Genomic DNA, 14,793 nt, shown 5'->3' with positions numbered 1-14,793 from the left:
ATGCAATAACTCAGTGTCTTTTTGTCAGAAATGGGTTTTTTCACAGGAAGGCGTGGCTGTAGGTGTGAAGTGCAGTTTTGTTTGTCTTTGCCCACTCTCCCCCTTGGATCTTTGCAGATGATGCCCGGCACCTGGCTGGAGTTTCACCTGAGTGAGGCCTAAGGAAGGATGACAGGAATAATCAAAGTCACAGGAAGACTTCTGGAGGAGTTAATTACATGATTGAGAGCTCACCAGCCTGGAAGAGAAATAGCGCAGGTCTGTGAAACCCTGAGAGGACAGAGGTGAATGAGGAATGACTGTTTGTGGGCCTTTTCAGCACAGAAGCTGGTGCTGTGGAACGGAGCGAGCGGGTGGCAGGTGAGAACGACCCAGAGAGCATTTTGGGAGGGATTGTGGTTTGACTTCAGCCAGACCTTTGCTCTTGCACAGGCCGTATGTGGTGTTTCTGTGCCGTCAGCTGTTTGCACTACCGTACCGCAATGCTGTGCCCAGTCCTGGAGTGCAGAGTATTGCACAAATAAGAACATTCCCTGCTCCCAGGAACATGCTGTAGAAGAGGCCTGGAGGTCTGGGGGCGGCAGAAAGTCCTTGATGCTCCTTTAAAGCTCCACTGCTGAGTCAAAGTTGTGGTTGCCACATAACTGGAGTGAAAAATAAGCATTGAAGAGTTAAAACTGCTCCAATGCGCTACCAAGAAGTAGATAATTGGGGTGTAGATACTGAGGTTTCATTAACTGCCTAGTAATGAATGCATGAAATTGTCCAGGTCATCATGTGGCCTGTATTTCTGGGGATGCAGAAAGTTTGTTTGGAAATAAACCTTCAAAGCTGCTGTTTCTTGGTCTGGTTGTTTTGTGTCACAGATATTCATTCTTTTCCCCTTGGGTTGCCCGTGCCTGGTGACAGGGACCAGACCTGCGCTGGCCTGACCTACGCGGGACCCACACGTACCTGTCACGGCAGGTCATGGCACAGTTGGTGGGTCTTGCTGGAACAGGGTGGCTGAAAGGAGCAGAGAGGTGATTTCTGCCCATGGAGCAGTTGCTTTCAAATTGACTAGAAGTTATAGGTGGTAATTTTGTCTTTAATCACCAGAGAAATGTGATCTGGGGGGCTGAGCTCCCCGGAGGACTGTAGAGAAATGGTGGGTGGCAAGATGGATGTGTTGTTCCTGGTGGGGTGAAGGGGATGCCCTTGCTCGGCTGTGTCAGGGGATGCTTTATCTCGATGTTGCTGAGGGGAAATTGTGTTGAACATCCACAGGGGCTCATCAGCCTGCGAGTCCTCCGTCACGGACAATGTCTTGGTGGTTCCTCAGTCCTGGAGGTAGGAGATAACATCCGTGCCTTTCTGACTCATTTTCTGTGTGGTAACACGTGGTTTGGTTTTCTTCCTTCCATAATTTTGACCCAGTAAAGACGCCTCCGAGCTGAGTGGGTGACAGTGACAGTTTTTGGGGTGGTTTACCCCGCATCGGAAATGAGGGTGGGGAGGATGGGCATATGGGGAGGGGGAAGCCTTGTGAGGCCAAGGGCTACAAGCCGAGCCCGGAGCCGCTCTGGAGCCGCCGTGGCCATGTGACAGGGTGAGGGTTAAGGGGTGTCCTGTCCCCTGTCCCGGGGAGCAGTTTTCCCGGGGGTCGGTTCAGGCCGCCATAGGCTCCGCAGCCCTCACAGCGCTGGACTACACCCCCCAGCATCCACCGCGGCTCGCCGCCAACACCGCGCCGCCCCATTGGCCAGCCCGGAGCCTCCCACCAATAGCACGCGGGTATATTGGCAGGCGCCGGAAGCCAAGAGGCTCTCCTGGCGGCGGCAGCGCTGTGTGAGCTGGGGGCGCGGCGGGGAGAGGCGTCCTCAGGGCCCGCCCCGCCGGCATGGGGGGCAGCGAGAGCAGGAAGGTCTCCTTCGGGCTAGATGAGCGGGAGCAAGTCCGGGTGCTGCAGGGCATCAGGGTGAGGCGGCCCGGGCTGCTCCGGGGCCGGTGATGGAGGCGGCGGGGGATGCGCTGCAGGGAGCGGGGCTGGGGAAGGCCCGGTGGGCGGGACAGGGAGGTGAGGGGGGAAAAGCAGCGAGGAAGAGAGGAGAGAAGCTGGAGAGGGTGACTGGGGAGAGGTGGGGGAAGAGGGTTGAGTGTCTGAGGGTGGCTGGCCTTGAGCAGGGACACATCGACCCTTATTGTGGCCATTTAGTGCTTAAAAAGGGGCCGATAAAAAAGATGGGGACAGACTTTTCAGAAGGGCCTGTTGTGATAGGACAAGGGGTGATGGTTTTAAACTAAAGGAGGGAGATTCAGGCTGGACATGAGGAAGAAATTGTTGCCTCTGAGGGTGGTGAGAGCCTGGCCCAGGTTGGCCAGAGAGGTGGTGGATGAACCATCCCTGGAGACATCCCAGGCCAGGCTGGACGGGGCTCTGAGCAACCTGAGCTGGTGAAGATGTCCCTGCTCATGGCAGGGGGGGCACTGGGGGAGCTGGGAAGGTCCCTTCCAACCCAAACTGTTCTGTGGTTCTTCAAAACTCTCCTCTCATGCCGCTTTCCTTCTTCAGTGTTCACAAGCCCATCGTGACCTTGCCTCGCGCTTTGCAAGGAGTTTGATACTAAAGAGGCTGCCCGGCTCTGCGGGCATGCAGGAGGAGACACCTCTGGCCTTATCAATGATGCCAAGAGCCTTGGCAAAGCACCGCTGGCTGAACACAAGGGAGATATGAGGTTGTGGAGACAAGTGAGGATTAGGGCTGTTTCTTGGAGGGGCAGTGGGAAGCTGCTTGTTGAACTTTCATCAGACATCTGCATACATGTGTCTTGAAAACAAGCCCAGCAGGGTGGTGGTGCTATCATTAAGGAGCTTTTTTTTTTTCCCCCTATCAAGATTTCTCTCCCCATTTTTCTTTGGTTATTTTATTACCACTGTAATTTTCATTGCTGTTGCTGCTTCTTACTTTTATTTATTTTCCCCTAAGCTTTGCATGAAATGAGCTTGCAGAGTTTTGCTGTGGTTACTTATTTTTCTTCCAATTTTGACTGATCATTTGACAAAAGTTAACTGAGATTGTGCTAATCTCTTTTTGTAAAGTGTTTGAGGGTGGCACAGCTCCGTTTTCACCAGCTGCAGCAGGGGAGCCCAGATCTCCGACAGGCAGACAGAATCATCTCCACTTGTGCAATCCCTTGTAATTACCAGGAAAGCAGGAGATCAATGGGAAGGCTTAATGGAACTATGGGAAGGAACTGGAAAGTAGGACTAAAGAGAGCAGTGAAGTGCTGGAGCAGGTTGCACAGGAAGGATATATAGCATATATAATCTCCATCCTTGGAGATCATTAAAGGTTGATTGGAGAAAGCCCTAGGTGAGCTGATCAAACCGGTTCTGTTTTGAGCAGGAGGTAGATAACCTTCAAGAACCTTGTTCTTGCCTGATTTCTCTTTACAGGGTTGGGTGGGTGCCCCTTGAGGACTCACCCTCACCTGCCTTAGATGCAATTTGATGTGCTAATTTAGTGAGCTGCTCCCTCAGCTGGATGCTGATGGAACAAACGTGGGTTCATTGTTACTGGTCTGTTGATGACTTTCAGGAGCTCAAGATGAAGATGCCCTTTGTGTCTCATGACAGCTGATTAGGTTAAACAAGCTGTAGTCTTTGTAGTCCTGGTTGTTTGACTTCTTGAATAAAAAGTTTCTCTTTTTTTTTTTTTTTGTGACACAAAATAACCATTCCCCATTCTTAAAACCAAAGAGTTTGCTTTTTGCAGCTGTGTATATAAAAGTAGTTCCGTTGAGCCTGTTCTTAACCAAGTCGGGCTTTTTACAGGTTTGTGTCTTAAAAAACAGTTCCTGTAATGTGGCACGATAACGATGTATAATGAGGATGTTGAAAACATCGTTAAACTGGGTAGCACTGGCACAGCTGAAAATCTGTTTTCCCCACCTACATTGGTCACAGTAGAAACAGCCTCATTTAATTGTGTTCTGGAGCTGGAACAGTCAGCACAGAACCTCTGACTTTGGCCAGAGGAAGGTGCTGTGAGGAGCCCCTTGGGCTGAACTGCCAAAAAACTTCAAGTGAACTCTTCTTTCTTTTCCACGGGTTTGGACCCAAATAAGGCAGTGAGAATGAAGCTGAGACTGCAAAACTGTTTGCAGCCTCACGCGAGCTGTTTTCTGCCGTGTGATCTGCAGAACTTCAGCCATGCCGAGCTGGGTTAGCAAGCGTGGGGGAAGAAGGAGGATGGATGGATGGACGGACAGACGCTCTGCTTAGTTCTTTTCCTTCTGTTTCTGGTAAATACATCCCTGCTGACTGTGCTGATTTCTTTCCCATGTGGGTGTGTTTCAGCTCTCTGAAGATGTTGTGAACCGAATGAAGGAATCTCCTCAAAGTAAAAAGGACAACCAGAGATCGCCCCGTTCACCCGGTGGCACAGCTCCGTTTTCACCAGCTGCAGCAGGGGAGCCCAGATCTCCGACAGGTAGACAGAATCATCTCCACTTGTGCAATCCCTTGTAATTACCAGGAAAGCAGGAGATCAATGGGAAGGCTTAATGGAACTATGGGAAGGAACTGGAAAGTAGGACTACTTATGTATAAAGTAGGACTGCTTATGTATAAACCAGGGCCTTGGGGGTTAACATCCTTACCTAGAAGTTTCTGTAGTGTGCCTTGTTGAAGACAATGCTGTCAGTGTCTGTTCCATAAATTCAAACTCCATACATTGAATTTAAATTTTCTTGGGACTTTTCTAGATGTATTGTATTTCTCTCTTGATGGGATAATGCTCACATATGAAATACTCTCCTCTTATAAAATAACTTTTGATATGATGGACTGTGTTTTGTATTATAGTTGTCACAGGTTTCTCTTCTTCTTTCTAGGAATCCAGCCACCAAAGGCAAGTGACTCTGGTCAGAAGTCTTCTGCTGCAGAGCAGGAACTGTACAGGAGGTGAGGTGAAGTTCTTGAAAAAGACAATAGTTTAGATTATTTCGGACTATATGTATGTTTTACTTCAGTCTGAGTGCAAAGACTGTATATTTTAATGCCTGAGAATCCCCTCTGAAGCCTTGTTCAATTAAGGACCATGAAACATGCTTTTTTTTGGAGAAGTTTGTCCCTTAGCCAACAAGAGCAGTCAGGGGAGCTGCGAACAATTGGAGTGGTGTTTGGAGGAGAGCTGGGATCTATTTGTTTTCAGCTTCCTAAAGCAGTGTTTTGGAAGTGGCAGTGCCAGAGCGTTCTCAGAGCTGCACGCTGACAGGGTGGAAGGCACGGGGCACAAATCACTGCAAGGAAATCATGCCTGGGTATAAAGAGGGAAGAGGATAGAGCCCAAGCAGGCACTGAGAGCAGTGAAGTGCTGGAACAGGTTGCACAGGAAGGATATATAGAATATATAATCTCCATCCTTGGAGATCATTAAAGGTTGATTGGAGAAAGCCCTAGGTGAGCTGATCAAACTGGTTCTGTTTTGAGCAGGAGGCTGTGTAGATAACCTTCAAAGATCCTGTCTAACTTAATTTATTATGTTATTCGCTTCATGTTAATCTCTCTTTGCTTGAGCGTGGTATTTCCAAGTCTCAAAGTGGACAAAATTTCCTTCGCGGCAGCCTGAGTTTCAGGCTGTGGAGGTACCAAGGCCGCTTCTCTCAGTGCTGTTGCGGCATGTTATTTTATTTCCCTTGCAGAACAGAAGCGCATTGGCAGACAGGTTAGCTCCTTTTATTGTGTGATGTCCCTATGTCTTTTATGAAGCAGTATCTATTTATCTAGTGAGCTACTTTCTATTCTCACTGTTTTCAGGTGATAATTAAGTGCTTAATAGAGCTACATATAACTGAAGTATAAGCTTCTATGGTGCTAAGTCTATAGCTGTTGCCAGAGCTGGACCTCACTGAAGCTGCAGGTTGTGCTTAAAGTTTGTTGGACTTTTGAATTCCTGCTGGTTACTGGAGAACTATGAGCAGCCATAATGTCACATAGATGATGGATATTTGTTTCGGCTCTAGGCAGGAATGGTCCGTGCTAAGCTGTGACCCTGTTGCCAGAAGTCTGCTGATCACCTTCTTTCTCTCCATTTGCCTTTGGCGCTCGCACAGGTATGAGCAGGAACACGCGCTGGTCCAAGAGGAGTTGCTCCGCCTGGCCAAAAGAGAAAGGGAAGCAGCCAGTGAGGCCTTGAACATGGCCCTTCAGTGGGAGAGGAACAACATTAAGGAAGAGAGGCAGAGAGCAGCCCAGCTGGTGAGTAATTAAAAGAAAAAAGAAAATCCAGTATGCTTCCATACAGGACAGGCTAAAATCTCTCTGCTTGAGCGGATTCATTTAATGTCGCTTGTGTGATGAGCTTAGAAACTTTGGTTTAGGCTGAAGCGCTCATTACCTCCCAACTCATCGCTTAGGTTTGACTTACAGTGTAGCTGGCAAAGCTACACTTGTGGCAGGTCATGCGATGATGCCAAAGCCAAGCTTGCAGGGAAAGGCATAAACAGTGACTGTGCTGGGAACAGCTTTACTTGTGGCAGGTCACTGTGGTGTGTGTATATGTCTGAGGTCATTGTTTGAGCCAGAGAGCTCTTTTAAACTCTACAGTGTATGAAATGAATGTGTCAGTATATATAGGGTCAGATTCGGCTAACCTGATCTATCCTGAAAGTTCACTCTGTTTTTCTAGAGTGTAATTGTGCAAATACCCAAATAAATAAAAAAAAATAACAAGCTCTGTTGTTTGAGTCTTTTATGATGCTGGTAGCAGAAGTGCTGTCATAAAAATGTCAAGTATTGTAACATTTTGAAGAAGGCTTAAGATTGATAAGCCCCTTATGTACACGCCACTGACCGCTTGCCAAGTAGGCAGACTTATTTTTGGGGAGTTTTTCCTGCTGCAGCCTTTATTGTTAGTCAGGCGCTGTGGTGTTGCTGGGATAACTTGTGTTATTGTCACACCAGCACTGAGGAGAGCAGTGATGGAGGCAGAAATACGGTGGGATGAGACTGAGTGAGAGGCTCGTGTCAAAACAGTACATTGGAGTTGTCATATAGTGCTTATTATTTGCGATACTATTTTATATTGTGTTCTTTTAAATACTAAGATTGCTGTGGCAATGGCGTACTGCCTGTAAACAGTGCGGAGTCTCAGTGGAACTGCCACTTCTTCCTGATCTGCAGCGAAAGGAGGTGTTGGGGTGTGACAGTGAGATGGGACCACGCTGGTCACAGTGAGATCGAACTGCCTGTTTGTTTCCAGTGTGATGTTGAAACCTTACTGAGAAAACTAGACTAGGAGTAATTTCTTCTTGCCTGGTACATACAGAGAGGATGGTTTAGGAACAGGACAGGCTTGAGTAATGATGGTCTTTATTGTGTTTCTTCCATCCGCCCGATCTGTTCCAGGCACTTGTTTTAATGGAAGGTTCCTTCTATGAGTATATTTTTACTGTTTGTTGAATGGTAATAGGCGTAGTTTACCCAGGCATGTGATTTGGCTGTGGAGTATTTTGAGGTTATAATATGAAAGCGTTTTGGGGGGCTGAATAAATAAAATTTACCTAAGAACAGCCATAGTGGTTCAGACAGAAGGTCCTTCTGGCTGTAGCCCATCTCTGATGGTGATCCATAGCAGCTGCTTGCAGAGACCATGAGAATGCAGCAGAGATGTATGGCAGATGTATGTCACACCTGTATATCCTTGCAACTTCGATAAGAGGTATTTTCACCTTGGTTAACGGTCCGTGATGAAATTGTCTCCCATGAATTTGTCCATTTGTGGTTCTGGACCCATTTGTGCTTTTAGGCTCCATGATAACGTTTGCTTGTGGTTGGGCTGGTAGATCTCTGAGATTTCTCTCCCAGATATAGTTACTGAGTGGCTGCTCTGTCATAGGAAATTTCCGCTTGGCAGATTGTACCTGAACCACGGGATGCGGTGTGATTGCTGAGCTCGAGGGCAGCGATGTGCGAGGCAGGTGACTGCCGCTCCCCTGCGCGGGACATCTGGGTCAGCAGATACAGTATTAACTCTCTTTCCACTAGAAAGAGAATATTCTCTTTGCAAATGCAATTAATGGACTTTTGTAGAGAAGTGAGTGGATTTATTGTCCAATCTAAAGATGTGGGCCGGCTCAGAAGCAGAGCAGCGGGGTGCGGAGTCATCCTGCAGAATCGCAACTCGCGGGGTCAGGCAATATTTGTGAAGTGTAAAGAGGGCACCTCTATAATGAGTTGGGACCTGACCTCTAACATACAAAAGCTGCTCTATTATCTGAATTAGCTTTTAATCCTGCAATGTCACATACCCAGATATTGCATACTTGATGCGCTGCAAAAATCTGGTCAGGCTCTCCTTCTACAACCCATAAAAGATAAAAGTGACCATGGAGTGTTAACCCAGAACGTGGTGCAAGAATGACTGTTAAATTTAATTGCTCTTTAACTGTCTCTTGATCAGTCATAAATTTAAGAGCCTTAAAAATGGAATGTTCTAGCCTGTCCTTGCAAAGATGAGGTCAAAGCTGTTGTATATTGGCTTCTAGGTGTCTTCCTAAGCGGGAACCTGTTTTGCCAGCCCTTGAAACTATTGAGATCCCTATCAGACTTGCTTTATCTCAGCTATGGTTTCCTTTTGGGCATGGTGACCTGATTGTGTTGTCTCAATCGTACTCAAATCATATCTATCCTTTGCCTTCCAGTATTGTTTTTTTTCTTTATTTAGAATAGGGCTTGAATGTTTCTTGCTCACTCTTCCACTTTTTAACTCTAGTATAGGAGGCAAATAATGGGTGTGAGCTGCTCTTTCATCTCTTCTGTGTCCATCTTCTCTTTCACGTACAAGATATTAGTGAAACTCTAGGTACCTAGCGGTAGTCCAGGTGCAGATGGCACTGGAAATTATTGCTTAAATTTATAAAGGAACAACTTTCAGGGGTTTTGTTGTTGTTGTGACCCGCAGGGGAAGCCAGAGAAAAAAGGGGCAACTCTCATGAAAGAAATAACAAAGTAGTAATTTGCTTCTAGCATCATTAAATTTAATAAAAAATAAAAATCATGCCACATATCATCAGAGAGATTTGTTTTATTTTCTTTTATTTATTTTTGATATTTGCAGTAAGATCTCCAGCTGCCCTGTGCCCTTGACATATCAATAGCTTGGTCATTAGTAACCTTCCCTTGTACAGTTGTCCCCAGTAGTGCTGAGATCTTCTCCTTTAACCTCATCACATGCAGACCATAAATCCAAATATGATAGCTGTGTTTTGAAATGATTTCATTTTGATTGTGCTGAATGTTGCTTGTAATTTAATCTGTTATCTATGATTTTCAGTCATTGACTTTTATTATTTGTGGTGTTGCTATGAAGCATTTCTTTGGTCTTTTTATATAGTGCACGTTTCTGGAGAGAGTGTGGACTACAAGTAACCTTTGATATGGAACTTGCTCTCAGCTTCTGGGGCCAGTTACTTCATCACTTACAGGGTAGGGTGCAGATTAGAACTTACTGTTGTTTTTTGTTATGTGGTGTTTTCTGTTCTTGAAGTGGTGCACTGGTTACAAGAGGGATTTAGAGTTAAGTACCTGGGTCCTGTTCTGCTTTTTTGTCTTGATCTTTTTCTAATGACTTTGAACAAGGTACTTAGCTTCTGGATACCTTAGGTTTTGAGTAAAACTCCTTAAAGTTTTAATTTAAGAAGCTAAACAGCTCTGTAAGTAGAACCACTGCAGCATTCACTTCCCTCACTGAGTGAATATGGCTTTTGATTAACGAAGTGGGACTGGCTTGCCCGGCAGTAGCTGCTGCAGAAGAACTCTCCCCAATTTATTAGAGATAAAATGTTTTGTTTGTTTGTACAGCACTGCAGGATCGTGATGCTGACTGAACTCTCTGAATAATTGAATGCTGTGGGTACTTAGAATACAACGAGGATTATACGTACAGTACTTCACAGCAGGGCCCAGGGTGTTTAGCTAATGCTTCTAGCATGCCTTGAGTCTCATGTGAAATATCAAAGCATTAATACAGCTGTCTTTAAATCTCTCTTCTTTCTAGCATGAGGAACTTCCAAAGTTGTTGTAGACGAGTTATTTAATTGCTTCACTGTGTTGCGAATGGTCTCACTTTGCCCGTATCCCAGGAATCTTTCCTTTTTCATTTCCAATTAATCAAAACCTCTTCTCTCAACTTCTCAGTTCTTTTCGCTTTCTTTTTTTCCTCCTTGTTACCAACAAAAGAAACTTTGCAAGCAAAGCTGCTCTTTTCTCCTCCTCTCTGCCTCTGTAATCCCCCCAGGCTGTGCAGCATACGCATCATGAGCCTCTTGGAGCCAGTGACTCCTGCCTGATGGTTTTTGCTGAAACCTTTGAAACAAATCAATGTGGAATGGGGATGGAGAAAAGCAGGAGCTGGGGGGGTGGAAATAAACGCGATTAAGCGAAGACATCTCATTACTACTCTAGAAAGGGAGGATTATAACTTACAAAATAGGAGGATCTCATTTAGGGGCCATGTGCGCCTGTGTTATCAGGACAGAGGGAGGGCAAATAGAATAAATGAAATTAATACTTTGAAAAGCAGCATTACCCGGATTTGAGAATTGAACTAATATGATTTGTGCCAAAGCCCTGAAGTTCTTATCTCCCCATTTAATACCCCTGGGATAATGGCTTTGTCAGAGTTATTGACCAAAAGTCATCTGCTTCCTTCCCATTTTGAAAGAACGAATTCAGAAATGGGGTGATGGTGGGACAAACTTTGCACCATAATCAGCTTTTTCAGACAAGACTGACGAGCACTGGTTGCTGAGTGAAAAGAGTCAGGACAAAGAATTCCTGAGTTGCTGGGGAAGTGTTTTTCCAGCTGTTTCTGGTCACATCTTGCTCAGTGGTTTGCTGGGTGACAACCTTTGCGTTCTGGTGGCTCCAGCATCGCACTGTTGTGATCAGCGTGGCCCACATAATGAGTCTGGGAGGAAATACAAGGATTTAAGGTTGCTCCAGTAGCTGATTATAATTGGTCAGAGGCTGTTGGGTTCTTTTAAAATGATTTCTTGCCCAGAAATAATCTCTTCACTCTTCAGAGCCTCTCGTTTCCTCTTGTTGATTCAGGAGGCTGGTGAAGGAAGAATTTGTGACTGGAAATGCCTCTGATCAGGGCAGTGGGTTTGGATATCGGGGTCATCTTGTGGATGTGGGATTCTGAACCCGTGGGCTTTGCCTGTGCTCTTCTTTGGACACTTCCACCCTTGGCTTAGAGTGTGTTGGTCTGCTGACATTTTAACATGTCTTCCCCATTTCAAAAATTGTGGAGGTAAAATTGCTTAAAAATGCTAAAACCAGCATAAGCAGCCCATTCATAGATGGATACAAAGGAGGAGAATTTGGTAGCAGGGTAAGATGAGGTGGAGTGGTGTTTTCAATGATCCAGTTGGCCCATTGTCGGCAAGTTTTCTTTAGGTTTCTGGTCACTGGTGAAGCTTCAAGCCAATCTTACATTTTTCGCTGTGAATTGCCCGCTGTTGTTGAGCAGCATCAGCTGCAGGTGCAGCTGAGCTGGTATTGAAGGTGGTTTTAGAAACGGTGCTGAACACGATTTAGTTTTGTTGCGGCTTTCATTTACTTTGAGATAAGCTGGGGATCAGCTTCATCCTGGCTGATTAACCACAGGTGAGCATCTCTAGATCAGCCCAGGGTTTTGCTGTGCGTAATCTCCTATTGTTGTGAGGAGCTGGAGGGACTGGCTGAGGTCCAGAAGCAACGTGGCATTGGTGAAACGGTGACAGCGTGTGGCCATCGGTGAAGGGACACTGCTGGGTTTGAGGTCAGGCCTCCATCATCAAAAGTTGTTATCTTTTATTCCCTATTTATTTAATGTAATGAAAGTTATTGTGTCTGTGAGCTTTGAATTATGCTTTGGATACTGTTCACGTCAGGGCTGGTTTTGTTGGTCTTGTTTGCGCTGCAGCTAAAGTGTAACACACTGAGCTAAACCCTTTATGTTCCTAAAAGATCCAAGGCTGTATGTGGGGAATAGGTTGGTTCTGGGAGGAGAAATCGCTAATGCAAATGTTGGGGTTTAGTGTTCAGCGGTTCTTTAATTTCTGTAAATGTTTCTTGATTGAAGGTTTTTGTGGCTGAAACAGAAAACATTGATTTAAATCAGAAATGATGGATGCTTGTTTTAAATGAGGAAAAGCCCATTCAGTTATTTTTCTCCGAGTTTGATTTTCATTGATGTTACAGTGATGAGCAACAAGTATCTACATGTGTTTACTAAAGGAATGACACTTTTCTTATTTTTTTGTTGATTAATTTTTCTGTTTTCTTTAGAAAACAACCGGTGCCTTCAGTTACTACAACACAAATTCCTGCAGGTGCTTTGCAGGACATTCCCATGTTGAACACCCCACACCTGCCCTTTGTGTGCGCAAAAGCAGCGGGGAAGCCCGACCCGGTTAGCAGGACTGCCATTATCTTTGGCTAGAAATTGCAACGCACTTGTTTTCGATCGCTTTCAGTAGTTGAATAAACTGCATTTTCAATGTGTTGATACAAATGGAAAGGTGTGGGGTTGTTTTTTTGGTTTAAGCCTTAATGATTTGTTACAAAGTGGTGCAAGCTATTGATAGAGGGATTTAAATAGGTAGGCTGAGTAGCTTCAGACCTTTTTCCTTCTATTCTTCTCATTCTTGCTGTCTGAGCTAAGAGGTGCTTTTCTAGGCTTTCCTTTGAAGAAAATATATTGATGTGTGGAGTCTTTAAAGTCAGTGGTTTGTTATTCTCCAGTCGGGCTCCTCTTTGGCTGCTCCCCACTGCTAGAGAAGTGGGTGCATTTCTGCAGTGAAGGAATTACTGCTTCTTCTGAAACTATTAAACATTTACAGGGATCCCTATAGAAAATAACCTTGCTGTATGAAATGGTGGGCTTTGCGAAGTTTTGCATTAAATTGAAGCTTGGCATGGTGAGGATCTACATGTACCTCCAGCAAGGTAATAACTTCCAGTCTCTAGAGCATCAGTGAGGTCTAAATTTAACTAAAGCAATTTTGGAGAATGTGTACTACAGTCAACCCAGAAAGTAAAAACAAGTCCAAAGTAAAACCACTTATTTCTGCCTCCACCTTCTCTTGAGGGAAGGCAGAGGTGTTATCTGGTTGGGGTAAGATGCTGCATATCTGCTCCTTATTTTCCCTGCTACTGCTGCTACAATTTGTCAGACATTTATAGCATTTTTTTTAACAACTTCCAATTTCTGCAGCTAGGCTTTTATCTCCCGATTCTGAAGGTTAATTTGTGTTTGGAGAGTTTTTGCAGATTTCAGCAGCTGATGATCGTTTGAGCTTCTCATTTTTATATTTTCTTGGGCTCAGGGACCTTATCACAAGTTTGGCCTCTTTGTAAATCCCACAGCTGCAACAAATTGGAGTTTTCTGTGGTGCCGTCTGCTTCCCTGTCGTCTTGCCTTCAATTCTGCCTGTATTTCACACTTCTTTTGTCTACCAAGTCCATATACTCCACAGAAACTTCTTCCACATTCATTTGTCCTGTCTTGTGCTTACTGTAAAGCTATTCTCATTGTTTAAGAAGCAAAAGATCAGATTAGCCTTCCTTTTCCCTACTTGTAACTACAAAATATTAAATTAATAAAGAAATAAGTGAATAATATGTTATTTTTTTGTGAATGGTCCAGCAAAGCTAGTACTGTGCTTTTTTTCTGCCAGACTAGTACATTTCTATTCTAATTGTGCAGCTAATTTTTGGGGCATAAGCAACAGAGATTGGGTGCATCAGGGTGTTCAGCCGGTTTTCCTGCCCTGTGAGCCGGTGTTAGTCAAATGTGCTGTGGTTTGTGGTGTGAGATTGTCATACGTGCACAAAGGCTGAGAGATTTATAAGATTGTAGATCTCAATAGCTTGGTTGAACTTTATTTCTGGGTTATGATTTTGCTTGTCTGTGTTTTGAGTATGTAGGTTATTACAGAAATTGAACTTAGGTGGCGATAGCTCTCCAGTATTCATTTTATTCCATCTAAAAAAGCCAGTGTTTGAATCTCGAATTAATGATACTTGATCACTGAATATTTTCTTTATTTCTGACTGGGAAGCGTTACTTAAAAGAGCACAAGACTATGAATTTAAGGGGCTAAAACGATAGCTAGGAAATAAGTTTGTGCTGAATGGAGCGCTTGGATTGCTCTTGCAGTTACACGATGGGGATGCGAGGTGTGACCTGTCACTGGACATCATTTCTGTCTTATTCCCTAAATGCCACAAAACCCGGCTTTGCAGCTTCTGGAATCTTCCCGTGTGTGTTTTGTTGTCGTTGGCAACGGAGGGGTGGTAGGAAAGGTCCCTGGGATGGGCAGAGTGTTCCGCACTGGGCAACAGCGCAAGAGGGAAGCGCTGCAGGGCTCTTTGTGCCTCTCGGTCAGAAAAGCTGATGGGTGACTTGAGGTGCCAGGATCCCGGCTTTCACACAGCGATGGACGGGCTCTGGATGGATTCCCCTGAGGCGTGCTGTGCAGATAGAGAGGTTCCTCCTTTCTTTTTGTCTTTTGGGCAATTATATTCTTGCAAGAAAACAACTCTGTTCGTAAGGGATGTTGACATGAAGGTCAGGCTGGTTCTGTCCATGCAGCCCTGTGCCCACTCGGGTTAGCTGTCCTTGGCATTGCCACCTCCTCCCCGTTAGGATCGCTATGTTCCACCCCTCCATCCTTGTACAGTTTGCCTTGCTCGAGGATAAGTAAGTTACAGATAATATTAGCAAGCGGTTTGGATAATGAGAATTTTCCTGATGGGCTGGGA

At 45.1% G+C, this 14,793-nt stretch overlaps 1 protein-coding gene across 14 annotated transcripts in view; it reads left to right on the top strand.

The window, feature by feature from the left end:
- The window catches only part of CHCHD6 (coiled-coil-helix-coiled-coil-helix domain containing 6), a 113,936-nt gene that overhangs the window by 473 nt on the left and 98,670 nt on the right, over positions 1-14,793 (top strand). For 12 of the 14 annotated variants that reach the window (XM_065075669.1, XM_065075665.1, XM_065075659.1 and 9 more), the window contains exons 1-4: positions 1,767-1,957; positions 4,339-4,471; positions 4,875-4,944; positions 6,096-6,240. In XM_065075669.1, coding sequence (XP_064931741.1) covers positions 1,880-1,957; positions 4,339-4,471; positions 4,875-4,944; positions 6,096-6,240 — 426 coding nt within the window. In that variant the 5' untranslated portion in view covers positions 1,767-1,879. Of the gene's footprint in view, positions 1-117; positions 361-866; positions 967-1,266; positions 1,373-1,766; positions 1,958-4,338; positions 4,472-4,874; positions 4,945-6,095; positions 6,241-14,793 lie in introns of those variants that run through there. The other 2 variants (XM_065075662.1, XM_065075663.1) reach the window with 2 other exon arrangements.

This window comes from Columba livia, chromosome 10, assembly GCF_036013475.1.
Source record: "Columba livia isolate bColLiv1 breed racing homer chromosome 10, bColLiv1.pat.W.v2, whole genome shotgun sequence".
Classification (NCBI taxonomy): domain Eukaryota; kingdom Metazoa; phylum Chordata; class Aves; order Columbiformes; family Columbidae; genus Columba; species Columba livia.
The sequence above is the reverse complement of the archived record's forward strand: the minus strand, read 5'-3'. Positions and strand labels throughout refer to the sequence as shown.